A 16,626-nucleotide genomic window follows, 5' to 3' on the forward strand; every position below is an offset into this window, starting at 1 on the left:
GCTCTTTTGTGAACGCTCTTGTCTCGTCCCAAAGACAGTGTATCAGTCGGCCTTTGCTGTGCAACAAACCAACCTAATGTGCTGTAGCTTAAAACACCAGTTGTTTATTCACGCTTGGTTCAGTGGGTTGGCTCTTTGGGCTTAGTTCAGCTGGGTTTCTTTTGCACCTGTTTGTGTGGTCACAGCTGGAGGGTTGACTGGGGCTGGAAGGTGTGGGGTGGCCTCACTCACCAGTCTGGCAGTTGGCAGGCTGGGGTGCCTTGGTTCTCCTTTGTGTGGCCCCCCAGCAGGCTAGCACGGACTCATTCCTGTAGTGCTTGCAGGGTTGCCAGGAAAAGCAAGCAAGGGCAGGCAAGCCCCAGTGCTCAGCCACTTTTCAAGCCTCTTACTCTGTCCTGTTCGCTAATATTTTATTGGCCGCAGCAAGTCATGTGGTCAAGCCTTGATTCAAAACATACAGAACTAGAGTCCATCTGTTGATGGGAAGAAATGCCTAATATTGTGGCTGTATTTTTTTTTTTTCCCTAATATTCCACACATGTTTGTGGGTGAGTGGCTGGGCATTGAGTCTGTTGTCGGTTCAAAAATCTTAAGAGTTTGAACTTACGAGGTATTTTCACTTCTCAAAAGGAGAGAACTAGAAATTAGAGGCCGACACGACTGAAGCAACTTAGCAGCAGCAGCAACGCCCGGCCCAGCCTACCAGTCTAGTTATGGAAGTGCCTTTCTTTCTGGGGGACATTTGCGTTTCTCAGTTTGTTGTAGGATTCTCTTCCTTGACTTTGGTGCACCCCTGTTGCCCCCAACATACCCTGTTTCCTGTCTCTCCAGGTGTCCCCGAATGTTGTGAGTTGGCCTGGGAACCATGTCAGCCTTCACTGAATTGTTCTTTTGGGAACTTGGTATCTAGGAATGGATGGGATATTCACAGTCACCCCTCCATTCTTCACTCAGGTTTTGCTATGGAGATTTAAGGGATATTTCTCTGTCCTTTGGCTTAAGAAAGGGTTGCAAGGTGAACTCGCATCTGTCTTGTTCACCACTGGACTCCTGCCCTTAGAACAGTGCCTGGCATGTGCTCAACACTTAGTAGATACTTGTCCACTGAATGGCTGTCCACGGGCAGGACCCAAGCCCTGGGAGTGTGCGGTCTAAGGGCACCCACATGGGTTATCCCGTGACTGTTTCCTGCTGCGTGCTGCTGGCCGACTCTCGCGTAGCTCAGCTCAGTCCTCTAGATTATTGGTCAGTTGTCCGCCACTTCCATGGTGCCGGAGGCCCCAGGAACGGCTGCCCTCCCCCCTCTGCTGGAAACCTACACTTAACCTTGGAATAGAACCTTGTACCAGGATGTTGAGTAGTTTTACCATGGGATGGGAGGGTGCAGGGTGCCCTAAACTGGCCTGTGTCTCTGTGTGCATCCATGCACATGTGCATGGTTGGACAGGTTCTTACTGCATGAAGACACCATCTTTGAGGGGCTCCATTCCCATTCAGAGACATGGAAGAGTTTAACATTTTGGCAAATTTCCGGAAGAGTACAATCAAGGGTCTCATTCTGTTAAAGGCCATCTGTTATAATTATGGGTCTATTGTGATGATGAGGTGACTTGTTCTGATTTGTGTGAAGGTGCCCTATGACCTAGCCATGGACCTGTGCTTACCTTTATTGCTCAATGTATAGAAATAGCTTTGCCTCCCCAGGAGAATGGTCTTAAGGCTGTGTGTCCCCCACGAGTGGCTCTGTGTCCACCACAGATGGAAAAATATCCCGCCATGAGTGGCCAGCTGTCTCCCCCCACCCACTTGTGGCCATGGGTGGCAAGACATTGCCATGGAGAACCAGGCGTCCCCAGTGTATAGCCGAGTGTTGCCCCCTGAGTGGCCAAGTATCCAGCTGGGGGTGGCTGAGTGTTAGGCTATGTAAGGCTGAAAATCCACCACAGGCAGTCCATTATTCCCCTGTGGATGGCCCCCTGCCTGTGCTTGGACGACTATGAACATGGTTCTCCTCTTCTCTGGTTGCCCCGGTGCCCCTTCCCCCAGCCCCACCCAGAGTCTGTTACCAGTAGGTCTGGAGGTCAAGTGGGGCCTGACCTTGGTTTCCACAACCCCTGCCACTTCTCCATGAGGCTCTGGGGTGCAGAGCCCATAGGGTGTATGTGTGGGAACTGAGTTCCATTAGGAGGGAACCACCAGGGGCCCGGGTGGTTGTCGGGGTGACACCCCCTCCTCCTCCTCCTGCCAGGCTGAGACCCCGGAAAGAGCCGGGCACGTACGCGCTGTCTCTGATCTATGGGAAAACTGTGTACCACTACCTCATCAGCCAGGACAAGGCGGGCAAATACTGCATTCCCGAGGGGACCAAATTTGACACACTCTGGCAGGTAAGCCGCCCACCCGCCCTGTTGTAGGGGAGAGGCTGTTTGGGGGTGCTCAGGCTCCTGGGGAAGAGGGGAGTCCCAGCCCTGACCCCACCCCCCATAGCTGGTGGAGTACCTGAAGCTGAAGGCTGATGGACTCATCTACTGCCTGAAGGAGGCCTGTCCCAACAGCAGCGCCAGCTCAGGTGAGTGGGGCGGCAGTGGCAGGAGTTGGGGACCGGGAGACCATGGCTCTACCTCCTCACTGTCCCTTCGGCTCCCCCAGGGGCCGCTGCTCCTACACTCCCTGCCCACCCGTCCACATTCACCCAGGTGAGTCAGGGGCCTCCCAGAGGTGGGGCCTTGGGGATGGAGCACAGTGGGCAATGAGTCCTGTTCCCAGGGTAGGGCTTGGCAGGGAAGAGTGGGGCTGCCATGGAACAGAAGAGGGGCCCCCAGCACTCTGGGAGTCCTCAGAGGATGAGGGCCCATGAGAGGAGCTGGGTGCCCCCGACTCAGGCCCTGCTGACCCCATGACCTTTAGCCTCAGAGACGGATCGACACTCTCAACTCAGATGGATACACCCCTGAACCAGGTGAGCCGGCAGAGGTGAGGGTGTGTGGGGGTTCGTGTCAGGCTGAGATTGGGATCCTGGCTAGGCCCTGGGCTGTGTCAGGGGAGGCCTAGGCCAGGCCTGACCTCGGGCAGTGGGCTGGGTTGCCCTGGGCACAGAGTGAGCCTGCAGGTGTCCACGTGGGCATACGCATCACGCCCGCCTGCACGCATGTGCCTGGGGGCATGCTGACACACAGGGGGCTACACCTAGCCGTGCCCAGGCAGCCTCGGGTGTAGAAACACATCCATTAAGCACCTACTGCGTGCCATTCATGCTCTAGCACACTGAGTGTATGAGCTTTGCAGAATCCTCTAACAAACCACAAGAGGCAGTCATGGTCATTATTCTCATTTTACAGAAGGGAGAGGAGGGCAGGAACTGTCAGGTCGCACAGCGGGCCAGGGGTGGAGCTGGGATTTGAACCGAGGAAGACAGACTCCACAGCCCACATACCTAACATGCCTGCCACAGACGCTCGAGTGTTTCATGTATGGATGCAAGCCTGTGCACACAGATTCACCTGGAGTCCTTGTACACGTGGCTGTGTGGTTCATACGTAGACAAAGGTGGGCACGACACGTGTGCACACGTCAGTGCACACACACACAGATGTGCACACACACACAGATGTGCACACTGCAGCTGGCACACTAATGGTTGCTTGTGTAGACACACTTTAGGACCCCTAGCACACACCAAGACATGGGTGAGAGAGTTTGTGGGCGCACATGTGTGAACACGCTGCACACGTGTTACACCTGCACATTAGATGTGGCTTCACAGCTGGTGTGACCAGGAGCACCCACAAGTGCACATGCGCACGCACACACATGCTCTGCACAGTGCGACTCGTGCCCTTGGCGCGTGTGCCTGGTGGGTGCCAAGGCTTTCCTGTGCTCCTCCCACCCCTGTCCGTTTCCCTGCTCCTGACCTGGGAGTGCACACCTGTGTGTGTGCCCAGCGCGGTTAGTGTCCTCAGAGAAGCCGCGAACGATGCCCATGGACACCAGCGTCTATGAGAGCCCCTACAGCGACCCTGAGGAGCTCAAAAACAAGAAGCTCTTCCTGAAGCGTGAGAACCTCCTCATGGCTGACATCGAACTTGGCTGCGGCAACTTCGGTTCAGTTCGCCAGGGCGTCTACCGTATGCGCAAGTAAGCTCCCGCCTTGGCTGGGGAACCACTGTTGGGTGGGGCATGGGGGCATGGCCTCTCCAGGCCTTGTGGAGTGGAGCCAGGATGAGACTTCAGATTGACTGTGAGGGGGGCTTACCTAGGAGAGTTCAGGACAGTCCCGAGAGGGAGTGAGAGGAGCTGGCCAGGGGCAGGTAGAGTTTGGGCTAGCTGCAGTTGCAATGGAGTCCTTGGCTGATCGCAGGGGAGCTGCAGAGGGGCCAACCCTCGTCTCCTCCATTGATTAGCCATTGGATACACGCAGGTCATTGGATATAGGCTGCCCCCGGGGAGGGTGAAACTGAACCGGTTCTTTTTGGTGAGGGGCTTGGCTGTGAGCTCTGAGTGACGGGGAGGTCTAGGCGGCAGACCACGCAGCCACTACACAAGTCGGGGGAAGAGAGGCAGGTCTGGTGGGGATGAGGGAATGAGTGGTCCAGGCCAGTGCGGGCTCAGGCGGTGCCCCTCCCTGTGTCACGGCAGGAAGCAGATCGATGTGGCCATCAAGGTGCTGAAACAGAGCACGGAGAAGGCGGACAAGGACGAGATGATGCGGGAGGCACAGATCATGCACCAGCTGGACAACCCCTACATCGTGCGGCTCATTGGAGTCTGCCAGGCCGAGGCCCTCATGCTGGTCATGGAGATGGCTGGTGGCGGGCCCCTGCATAAGTTCCTGGTCGGGAAGAAGTGAGCCCCTGGGCTGGCGGGGCGTTTGGGACTGGGGGCTGAGCCTGTCCACCCAGAGGTGTGCTCCACACTCATTTCCCCACATTAGACACATTTACACCTGCTGCCCACACTTACATCCCTGACAGATCTGATCTCAGGTTTGAGTTTCAGCGCTGTCACTCACTCTTGTGACTCCAGGCAGGTCTCTTAATTCTTCTGTGTCTCAGTTTCTTCATTTGAAAAACTGCGATGCCCCCTCCAGGGGCCCTTGAAGTCAAATGAGTTGATATTTATAAAGTGCTCAGAACAGGGCCTAGCACTCCTTGTAGGAGCTTTGTAAGTATTAGCTCTGTTGCTTCTGCCACCCCAGGTCTCTCCATCAATTCAAGATCCACTGTGATAGTTGATTGTGTTTGACCTAAAGCAGGGTCAGAAAACTGCAGCCAGGTTTGTTTTGTATAGCCTGGTTTTCCATTTTCAAAGGTCTCCAAAAAAAAAAAAAGGACCATGTGACAGAGACCATATGTGTCCTGCAAAGGCTGAAATACTTATTCGCTGGCCCTTTAGAGAAAAAATTTGGCTGACCTCTAATACAAAGAAATTGCAGTTCCATTTGGTTTCCTCATGCCTCAAACTCTTACCCTTATGACAGAATCTTTTACATTCATGGAGGCATGTGACCTTTAACCCGAGCTCTTGCTGGAGTGCGTGCCTTCACGGGTCCCAGCTCAGGTACTCAGTTATTCCACAGGTGTTTCTGGGCAATTTCTCTGTGTTGGGGACTATTACCAACACTTGAGATTATCACTGAAGAGAGAGACAAAAGTTCTTTGCCCTTATTCTGGTTGAGGAAGAGAGGTTTTAATAATAATTATAATAAAGTGTATAGAGTCAGGCTGGGAGGTGAGAAGTGAGAATGTGAGGTTTCTGCAAACCGAGGGAGGCAGCCAGGTGCAGCTGTGGGGGAAGAGTGGGCGGCTGGTGCAAAGGCCCTGAGGTGCCTGGACTGGTGGAGGGGCCGTGAGTTCCGGCCCTGAGGGTGACGCAGAGTGCAGGAGGCGGGGGAGGTGATATGGGCAGGGGTGTGACAAGGTGGATGATGCATGACCTTGCTGGCTATGGGGAGGACTCGGACATTTTCCCTGAGTGAGGTGGGAGCTGTGGGGGCTGTGAGCAGAGGAGGAGAGGCAGAGCCTGTGTCCAGTGTGTGAAGGACAGGCCGTGGCAGGTGAGGACAGAGGGGGCTGTTCAGGTCTAGGCTGGTGATGATGGGGGCTGGTCCAGGTGGCAAAAGCAGGCGTGGAGAGAAGTTGGGGAATACTGGAGGAATTCTGAAGGCAGAGCTGCCAGGGTTTGCTGATAGATTGACTATTGTGTGTGAAGAAGAGGAGCTGAGGGCAAGGCTTGAGTACGTGAAAAGATGAAAGGGAAGTGTGTGTGTGTGTGTGTGTGTGTGCGCGCGCGCGCGTGTGTGCACATACCTGTGAACAATCAGGAGTTTGACTTTATTATTTTAGAGATGCCCAGGAGACTCCCTGAGGGCACACAGGGGATACATTAATAAATTAATACATTAATAAATACATTAATAAATGTATTAAGTTTGGGGATCACGGTGGGTAGAATTTAAAGCCTGAATGAGGGCAAACGTTTGTGCCTGTTTTGTTCACACACTGGGTGTGTCCCCGCCCCATGCCTAGCACACAGCGGGTGCACAATTAGCTCCTGTTCAACAGAAGCTCAGCTGGATCAGACTTGTGCTTTGCCCCCTTGGGGCCTTGGGCATCCTCTCCCAGCTGCTCCCTTCTTCCCCCTCACCCTAGGGAGGAGATCCCCGTCAGCAATGTGGCGGAGCTGCTGCACCAGGTATCTATGGGGATGAAGTACCTGGAAGAGAAAAACTTTGTGCATCGTGACCTGGCGGCCCGCAATGTCCTGCTGGTCAACCGGCACTACGCCAAGATCAGCGACTTCGGGCTCTCCAAGGCCCTGGGTGCTGACGACAGCTACTACACCGTGAGCCCCCGGCCCTGGGATGCCCAGGTGGAGGGGGCTTGTGGGTGGAGGCCCCGAGCCCTCTCTCAGCATTATCTCCCGGCTCCCAGGCCCGCTCAGCCGGGAAGTGGCCGCTCAAGTGGTATGCGCCGGAGTGCATCAACTTCCGCAAGTTCTCCAGCCGCAGCGACGTCTGGAGCTACGGAGTCACCATGTGGGAGGCCTTCTCCTACGGGCAGAAGCCCTACAAGGCAGGCGTGGGCAGAGGCGGCTGGCTGGCTGGGTGGGAAGGGGGACTGGGGGAGGGAGCCCTGATTACTCACACGTGCACTTGACTTTGGCTTGAGCAGAAGATGAAGGGCCCGGAGGTCATGGCCTTCATCGAGCAGGGCAAGCGGATGGAGTGCCCACCAGAGTGTCCCCCTGAGATGTACAAGCTCATGAGCGATTGCTGGACCTACAAGTGAGTGCCAGCGGGTGGGAGGGTACCTGGCTGAATTGTCACCTGGGCCTGGGGCAGGAGGTTGTGGTGTCCGACAGCCAAGCATCACTCTTCACACCCAAAGACCCACGCAGTTCCTGGCCTTTCCAACCCACAGTACCTTTACTCCCCTGCCTCTGTGCTCAGCTCTTCAACACATTGACCCTACGATGCTCTAGCACCCCAACACCCTACCTGTGGACACCAGGGCTCCAGCATCTAAAACCTCAGTCCCCCTCAGCCAGCACTCAAGCAATCCTACAAGATTCAAACAAGTCAGTACTGTTACCCAAAATATGACACCAATACTCAGGGCATGGGGTAATATTCCATTGTGTAATATAATTCCTTTTCCCCTTCAGCCAACACATAGTTGCCCCTTCAGGTCAACACTGAAGCCCCCAAATATTCAATATCCCCCACCTCCATCTGCTTGAAGTCCAGTGCTTGAACACCCTAACCCCCAACATCAGCAGTATCTCCACTTCCAAGCACAAGGAACGTGCACCCACACAAGCTGTCACCCTTCACTAATCACGCAGTGCTTAGGCATTCCAATATTTGACCCCCTTACTGTCCCAATGTCAGTTATCCCACAGGACAGCACCTGTCACACTGACACCCAGACATTCAAGCAATCCAGTAAATCAGTTCAGTTCAGTCGCTCAGTCACGTCCGACTCTTTGCAACCCCATGAATCACAGCACGCCAGGCCTTCCTGTCCAACACCAACTCCCGGAGCCTACCCAAACTCATGTCCATTGAGTCAATGATGCCATCCAGCCATCTCATCCTCTGTCGTCCCCTTCTCCTGCCCCCAATCCTTCCCAACATCAGGGTCGTTTCCAATGAGTCAACTCTTCACACGAAGTGGCCAAAGTATTGGAGTTTCAGCTTCAACATCAATCCTTCCAATGAACAGCCAGGACTGATCTCCTTTAGGATGGACTGGTTGGATCTTCTTGCAGTCCAAGGGACTCGCAAGAGTCTTCTCCAACACCACGGTTCAAAAGCATCAATTCTTTGGCACTCAGCTTTCTTCACAGTCCAACTCTCACATCCATACATGACTACTGGAAAAACCATAGCCTTGACTAGACAGACCTTTGTTGGCAAAGTAATGTCTCTGCTTTTGAATATGCTATCTAGGTTGATCATAACTTTCCTTCCAAGCGTCTTTTAATTTCCTGGCTGCAATCACCATCTGCAGTGATTTTGGAGCACAAAAAATAAAGTCTGACTGTTTTCCACTGTTTCTCCATCTACTTCCCATGAAGTGATGGGACCAGATGCCATGATCTTAGTTTTCTGAATGTTGAGCTTTAAGCCAACTTTTTCACTCTACTTTTTCATGTTCATCAAGAGGCTTTTTAGTTCCTCTTTACTTTCTGCCATAAGGGTGGCGTCGTCTGCATATCTGAGGTTATTGATATTTCTCCCAGCAATCTTGATTCCAGCTTGTGCTTCCTCCAGCCCAGCGTTTCTCATGATGTACTCTGCATATAAGTTAAATAAGCAGGGTGACCATATACAGCCTTGACGTACTCCTTTTCCTACTTGGAACCAGTCTGTTGTTCCATGTCCAGTTCTAACTGTCACTCCCTGACCTGCATACAGGTTTCTCAAGAGGCAGGTCAGGTGGTCTGGTATTCCCATCTCTTTCAGAATTTTCCACAGTTTATAGTGACCCACACAGTCAAAGGCTTTGGCATAGTCAATAAAGCAGAAATAGATGTTTTTCTGGAACTCTCTTGCTTTTTCAATGATCCAGCAGATGTTGGCAATTTGATCTCTGGTTCCTCTGCCTTTTCTAAAACCAGCTTGAACATCTGGAAGTTCACAGTTCACGTATTGCTGAAGCCTGGCTTGGAGAATTTTGAGCATTACTCTATTAGCGTGTGAGATGAGTGCAATTGTGCGGTAGTTTGAGCATTCTTTGGCATTGCCTTTCTTTGGGATTGGAATGAAAACTGACCTTTTCCAGTCCTGTGGCCACTGCTGAGTTTTCCAAATTTTCTGGCATATTGAGTGCAGCACTTTCACAGCATCATCTTCCAGGATTTGAAATAGCTCAAAGGGAATTCCATCACCTCCACTAGCTTTGTTCATAGTGATGCTTTCTAAGGCCCACTTGACTTCACATTCCAGGATGTCTGGCTCTAGATGAGTGATCACACCATCGTGATTATCTGGGTCGTGAAGATCTTTTTTGTACAGTTCTTCTGTGTATTCTTGCCACCTCTTCTTAATATCTTCTACTTCTGTTAGGTCCATACCATTTCTGTCCTTTATCGAGCCCATCTTTGCATGAAATGTTCCCTTGGTATCTCTGATTTTCTTGAAGAGATCTCTAGTCTTTCCCATTCTGCTGTTTTCCTCTATTTATTTACTCTATCAGATCTAGGCCCTTAAATCTATTTCTCACTTCCACTGTATAATCATAAGGGATTTGATTTAGGTCATACCTGAATGGTCTAGTGGTTTTCCCTACTTTCTTCAATTTAAGTCTGAATTTGGCAATAAGGAGTTCATGATATGAGCCAGTGTCAGCTTGTTTTTGCTGACTGTATAGAGCTTCTCCATCTTTGGCTGCAAAGAATATAATCAGTGTGATTTTGGTGTTGACCATCTGGTGATGTTCATGTGTAGAGTCTTCTCTTGTGTTGTTGGAAGAGGGTGTTTGCTATGACCAGTGCGTTTTCTTGGCAAAACTTAGCCTTTGTCCTGCTTCATTCTGTATTCCAAGGCCAACTTTGCCTGTTACTCCAGGTGTTTCTTGACTTCCAACTTTTGCATTCCAGTCCCCTATAATGAAAAGGACATCTTTTTTGGGTGTTAGTTCTAAAAGGTCTTGTAGGTCTTCATAGAAATTTTCAACTTCAGCTTCTTCAGCATTACTGGTTGGGGCATAGACATGGATTACCGTGATATTGAATGGTTTGCCTTGGACATGAACAGAGATCATTCTGTCCTTTTTGAGATTGCATCCAAGTACTGCATTTTGAACTCTTTTGTTGACCATGATGGCTACTCCATTTCTCCTAAGGGATTCCTGCCCACAGTAGTAGATATACTGGTCATCTGAGTTAAATTCACCCATTCCAGTCCATCTAGTTCGCTGATTCCTAGAATGTTGACGTTCACTCTTGCCATCTCCTGTTTGACCACTTCCAATTTGCCTTGATTCGTGGACCTGACATTCCAGGTTCCTATGCAGTATTGCTCTTTACAGCATCGGACCTTGCTTCTATCACCAGTCATATCCACAACTGGGTACTGTTTTTGCTTTGGCTCCATCCCTTCATTCTTTCTGGAGTTATTTCTCCACTGATCTCCAGTAGCATATTGGGCACCTACGGACCTGGGGAGTTCCTCTTTCAGTGTCCTATCATTTTGCCTTTTCATACTGTTCATGGGGTTCTCAGGGCAAGAATACTGAAGTGGTTTGCCATTCCCTCCTCCAGTGGACGACATTCTCAGACCTCTCCACCATGACCTGCCCGTCTTGGGTGGCCCCACGGGCATGGCTTAGTTTCACTGAGTTAGACAAGGCTGTGGTCCATGTGATCAGATTGACTAGTTGTGCCCTCTCACAACACCTATTGTCTTACTTGGGTTTCTCTTACCTTGGACGTGGGGTATCTCTTCACGGCTGCTCCAGCAAAGCGCAGCTGCTGCTTATTAGCTTGGATGAGGGGTAGCTCCTCTCGGCCACCGCCCCTGACCTCGGACATGGGGTAGCCCTTCTCAGCCAATCCAATAGATAGATACCCTATTTATGTTGGGTGATGGTAAAGGACAGGGAAACCTGTGTGCTGCAGTCCACGGGGTTGCAAAGACTTGGACAGGACTGTGTGACTGAACAACAAATTTATGATAGATTAATAAGAAATGATCAGATCATTCCTATTCCAATATATATTAAGCCAGCCTCTATCAGGAAATGCTCAATACACCAACACCTCAATATCCAAAGAGACTAGTGTCTAACATTCCAACACAATTCATGGATATTTCACACATGATAACATTAATACCTGGAATCTCCACTAGATGAACCCACCCCCCTCCACACTCCAGTGTTCCTTTCCATCCCGGGCAGCATACTTGCATCCCTGTGAGCCCACAGCTAGCACCCAAGTACCTGCCCAAATACACATGCTCAGTACTTCAGCACTCAGTGTCCCAGCTTCCTGGAGTCAAGTCGTCACCCCAACACTCAGTGAGCCGTCATTGCTAAATCTTCAGCAGTCAGGACTCGTGTCCATCCTGTATGTCGGATGTCAGTCCTTCTCTTATGCCAGAGGGCAACCCCTGAATCGCAGTTGTCTACACGCAGGAGATTCCCCACCCCCACCCCCCCCACGCCCCATCACCCAATAACCCCTGCCCCACTGCTTTCTGAGCCTCATGCATGCCCGTGCACAAGCTGAAGTTCGGTCCTGGGGGTGTAGCCAGCCGCCTGGATCTCCACTACCCTCACAGGTGGGAGGACCGCCCGGACTTCGCCGCAGTTGAACAGCGCATGCGCACCTACTACTACAGCTTGGCGACCAAGGCAGAGGAGCCCGCCGCTTGTGGAAACGGGGTTGAGGCTGCGTGTCCCTGAACTCCACCCGGCCCAGGGCCTGAGGCCCCCACGCCCCCAGCTTTTCCTCCTGTGCCCTCAGCTCTCTCCCGGGACCTCCAGGCTGGGCCCGGCTCAGTTTCTCTCTCGCCCACGCTGGTCTAGTATTCCCAGCCCGGTCACCCGGCCCCTCTGGCTGGGGGAGGAAGCAAGACCTGGGGAAGATGGTCCTGGACTGGAATCAACGGGGGAGCCCTGAGCTGAGGGGGGTTGCTTACAGCCGGGACCCTCCTTCCTCTGGGTCCAGAAAGGCAGACTCTGGGAGTCCTCAGGCTGCGAGACCTGGAATCATTGGAATAAACTCCAGCTTCTCCCTTGTTTGGGATCCCTCATCTTTCTGGGGTGGGGCTGGGAGGACCAGGAAAGGGGTCCTTGAGAAGTGCCTGAAGCAGCTGTTTTTGTGTGGGTTTGGGGGGCCGGTTTTCCCACCCCTCTGCCCTGGGAACAGGGCAGTTCCTGTGAGTCTGGGGGCTGAGGGGCCAGGGGCATTGCTGACCCCAGCTTCCCGACCTTCGGCGTGAAATAGGCGCTGCCCTTGTTCACTGCGTGTGAGCCATCACCTGCAGAGACTTAAACACCCTGCTGACACCTCCCTCGGCCACGCCCCATGACTGAAGCGACTTAGCAGGAGCAGCAGCAGCAGCAGCAGCAGCAGGTGATTCCAGCATTTTGTCCCGCCTGCTCAGCTGCCTCCCCTCTTCCCTGGGCCCAGGCAGTCGCAGCTGGGACTTTTTATCAACCTGATGCCCCGTGTACGGACTCAGTCCCAGCTCAATCCCGCTCCAGAGAAGACCCGTCTCCAAGCCCTCGCCGCCTCAGCTTCCCCGCACGGAGATTTGGAGTGCTGGAGCTCAGAATCCACCCGGGTGGGTGAAACAGAGCCAGGTCCCTGTCTTGGCTTTTCTGGACTCACTCCCCCTCCTCTTTAGCTGAAGTTGGCCCCGGGCTCAGTTCCCTGGCCTCAAAGAGCTGAGGGCTCCAGGGGGCCATGAGTCCCCCTCAAAACCAGGGAGAGGCCAGGAGATTTTCTGCAGCTTCGGGGAAGATAGATTTTCTTTTTGTTTGTGGAGCTCTAGAAAGTCAGAGGTTTTTTTTTGTAGAACTATAGGCTGCAGGTGGGGGGCTTCGGGATTGTGTGGAGGCTGAGCACGAGACCTGGGTGGTGGGGCGGGCAGGAGGCACCCAGGAGGAGGCCCCGGAACCGGGTGATGTGGGTGCATCGTTGAAACCAGGAAATTGATGTTGGGATTATTAACTTAGGTATAGACCTCACTCTGATTTTTACCGCTTATGGAGTTGTAATGATTTATGTGTGAGCTTCATGTTCGCATATTATTTCATGAACTTTGCATTCTACCTGCAAGGTAGTTGAGAGAATCCCCAGTTTTACAGTCATCCCCAGACACACAAACTCTCAGCTCTGTGTTTGTTTGGAGAGTAAATCTGTCATCGTTTGGAATTGTTTGAGGGCTCCCAAGCCCTGCCAGACTGTATCTTCCTGCAAAGATTGACAGCAGACAAGGAGAGCGCAGCAATTGTAAAGATAAAGACACAAACTTGAATTACCTCCATTTTGTCATTTTGTGCAGCCACTTAGAGATTTTTGTCTTTAGAATTTAAAGCTGTGAAGGCTTGCAAACCATGCGATATAGTCTTTTATTTGGTAAATGTATATTTTAGTTCATAAACTGTATTACTGACTTTAACACCATTAAAAAGCAAAAATTGTTTTTTAACTTTTCAAATGAATGAGCAAATGAAGAAAATCAATAGTGCTGTTCTGTGGCTTCCCAAGGTGCACTGTTTGCTGGTATTTTAGTTTTATTATTTGTTTACTTTTTATTCCTGGATAATTATTTACATTGTTACATAAAGTATTATATCACAAGGGAAAACACTTTCGCTGTCTGCATTTCTTTTATGGTCATTATTATTGTTTCATGTTGTAATTATTACTGAAAATACTTTATGGGGAGGAGGTGTTTAAAGTGATGGCTTTGGGTGTCAAATGCAATGGAGAATGCTGTTGTCGTTCAGTTGCTGAGTCGTGTCTGACTCTTTGTGGCCGCATGGACTGCAGCAGGCCAGGTTCCCCTGTCCTTCACTATTTTCCAGAGATTGCTCAAACTCATGTGCATTGAGTGGGTGATGCTGGAGAATGCTGTTGTGCTCCCACTAAATGACCGTTGGAGCCAATGACAGGGTGCAGTTTCACAAAGATACCACGAGATGGCGGTGTTCCCCAAGCCACAGTGGCTCAGCTTCTGAACCCTGGCTCTCACCTGCTGCCCTATTTGATTTATCTTTTGCCTGGAGCAGAACCCACGACTCCCCCCTGGTCTCACAGCCCCTAGTCCTGTGCCCTGCAATCCATTCCTTCCACAACCACTTGAAGAATCTTTCCTGTGAGCAGCTCTGACTTCTTCCAGGGTTCCCCAAACATATTCATGTTAATGCGTACCTCTGGGCCTTTGCAATTCCTGTTCCTTCTGCCTGAATGGTTTTCAGTATTTTACTAATGTCCACAAAACTCGTACTGTATTTAAAATATGAGTAAGTTACTGGGGGAGGTTACTTAATCTCTCTGGTTTGGCCAGAAAGAGAAGGTAAATCCAGGTTGAAGAATTAGAAACCCTGAAAGGGAGTGGGGAGACACGGAGGGTGTTTGAGCGGGGGAGAGTCCTGGGAAGTAAAAAGAGAGAGAGGTCTCCTCTTCCTCCAGCCCTTCAGATGTAGGGGGCTCTGGCTTTGGCCAACCCAGGCCTCTTCTATGGGTCCACCCAAGTGTCTGGCCCAGAGGACCTTCCTCACTCTTTGCTTTCCCTGGTGGGGCTGTTTGCCCTCTGGTGACCTCCTCTGGGCCTGAGCTGGCCTCTGGTCCCTGGGAAGACACCAGATGTGTGTGGGGGGTCAGTCCCGGCAGGGAAGCTGCCAGCTGCAGGTGGGACCTGGGTGTCACCTTTCTGGAAGTGCTGGTGACGCCCTCCAATACAGAGGTGCTCAGAGGCCACAAGAGGCTCACAGGATTCAGTGGGACACAGCCGGAAGCGAAGTCCCATGTGTAGGCACGGGCCTGGCTGAGCCCGCCGGCATTCTGGGGCTGTGGGATGCTCTTGGGGTGGCATCCAGCATTGTCTGCCTATGTCTGTCTCTCTGTCCTCCGCACTCCGTCCCCTCTGCTCCATCTCAGCTTCTCTGTCTTAAGTCCCTTGCAGCCTTCCCCTTTCTCTTTCTGCCCCATCTCTCTGTCCACTGTTGTCTCTGTTGATTCCCATCTTTGGGCTTCTCAACCCTGAGGGTCCCTCCTCTCTCCTCTTGGGTTCTCCTTCCTCTGACCTCAGTGCCCTGGGAGGGGAAGGAGGGGCTCTCCCAGGGAAGGGGCAGGGGGCTAGGGCCAGGTGGCAAGCACAGCTGTTGTGTGGAGTTACATGCCCCGATGCTGAGCTCCTCTTCAGAAGGCCTCAGCTGTGACCCTCTGATCAGCGCAGGCCGCCTCTTCCCTCTTCTTGCCCTTTCTCATCACCAGGATCTGACCTCTGTCCTGTTTCTTTGCTTCTTCTGTGGGTGTCATCCCCACCCCTCTGACCTCCACCCACGGCTCAGCTGTCTGCATGCTGCAACTGCTGGGCTTTCCTGTCATTCAGGACCATGGCCCTGACACTGACCAAAGGCCAATCCTAGGCTACGTGCACCTCTGCTAACGCTCTGTTATCTTAGGTCCTTACACTACCACTGGCTGGGGGTGGGCTGTGCAGTGTGGCTTGGCTGGGGCTGTGCTTGGGGACTCAGAAGACAGTGCTTTGGAGGCCAGGGAGGGTCTGGCTGTTGAATGGCTCTAGGAGTAGTTGTTCTTGGGCTTGGCTGTAGAGGATGTGGGGCTTCTTAATGGGGAGCCTGGCATTGCTGTGGAGGTCTGACTGTCCTGGGGAAGCAGTTGTAAAGATTCAGGGTTATTGTGCTGGTACAAAGCTCTGGTTGCTGTGTGGGGTGGTTCCACGGCTGTTGAGTCAGTGGTTATCATCAGCTTTGGTAGGTCAGTGTTATCATCAGTTTGGGGAAGTCCGTGTTTGTTCTTGGCTCTGGGAGGTCAGTGGCTGTCCTTGGTTTGGGGAGGTCAGCGTTTGCTCTGCTTTGAGAGGTCAGAGGCTGTCCTTGGCTTTGGGAGGTCAGCTGTCCTTGGCTTTTTGAGGCCAGCGGTCGTCTCCAGCTTTGGGAGGTCAGTGTTCGTCCTTGGCTGTTGGGTGTTCATTCTTTGTCTTTGGTTTGTGGAGTCTGGCTGCTGTTGGGCCTTTCCCCCCAATAGCTAGTGGTGGATCTAAGGGGGTCCTGGGGAGTTCCACCTGCTGAGTGCCCGCCACGACAGCAGGCATCACACAGGAGCCACGTTTGCAGACTGAGCTAGTCTGTGCTCGGAGCCTTGTGTGTGCCAAACCCCAGAGCTTCGCGCCTCACTTGGAGTGAAGGCAAAATTCCACACACTCTGCCCGCCTCTTCCACCCGACCCACTCTGCTTAGCCACACTGGCCTCCTTGTCATGCCCCAGGGCCTTTGCACGAGCTCTTCCTTCCCCGTGGAACACTCTTCTCCTACCCTACCCACCCGGATATCACATGGCTAGGTTCTCCCCTGATGCTCACAGCTCCCTCATGCTGAGTATGTGTTGCGGGCAGTCACACTTATAGGCCTCTGGCTGTTATCT

At 52.3% G+C, this 16,626-nt stretch overlaps 1 protein-coding gene across 3 annotated transcripts in view; it reads left to right on the top strand.

The window, feature by feature from the left end:
- Positions 1–13,824, top strand: part of ZAP70 (zeta chain of T cell receptor associated protein kinase 70) — a 39,875-nt gene extending 26,051 nt beyond the window's left edge. For all 3 annotated transcript variants that reach the window (XM_019969739.2, XM_070798240.1, XM_019969740.2), the window contains 10 exons: positions 2,249–2,387; positions 2,488–2,569; positions 2,650–2,696; positions 2,908–2,959; positions 3,942–4,134; positions 4,636–4,842; positions 6,648–6,840; positions 6,930–7,070; positions 7,170–7,282; positions 11,786–13,824. In XM_019969739.2, coding sequence (XP_019825298.1) covers positions 2,249–2,387; positions 2,488–2,569; positions 2,650–2,696; positions 2,908–2,959; positions 3,942–4,134; positions 4,636–4,842; positions 6,648–6,840; positions 6,930–7,070; positions 7,170–7,282; positions 11,786–11,909 — 1,291 coding nt within the window. In that variant the 3' untranslated portion in view covers positions 11,910–13,824. The remainder of the gene's footprint in view (positions 1–2,248; positions 2,388–2,487; positions 2,570–2,649; positions 2,697–2,907; positions 2,960–3,941; positions 4,135–4,635; positions 4,843–6,647; positions 6,841–6,929; positions 7,071–7,169; positions 7,283–11,785) is intronic.
- The last annotated feature ends 2,802 nt before the right edge of the window (positions 13,825–16,626 follow it).

Source organism: Bos indicus, chromosome 11, assembly GCF_029378745.1.
Source record: "Bos indicus isolate NIAB-ARS_2022 breed Sahiwal x Tharparkar chromosome 11, NIAB-ARS_B.indTharparkar_mat_pri_1.0, whole genome shotgun sequence".
Lineage (NCBI taxonomy): Eukaryota > Metazoa > Chordata > Mammalia > Artiodactyla > Bovidae > Bos > Bos indicus.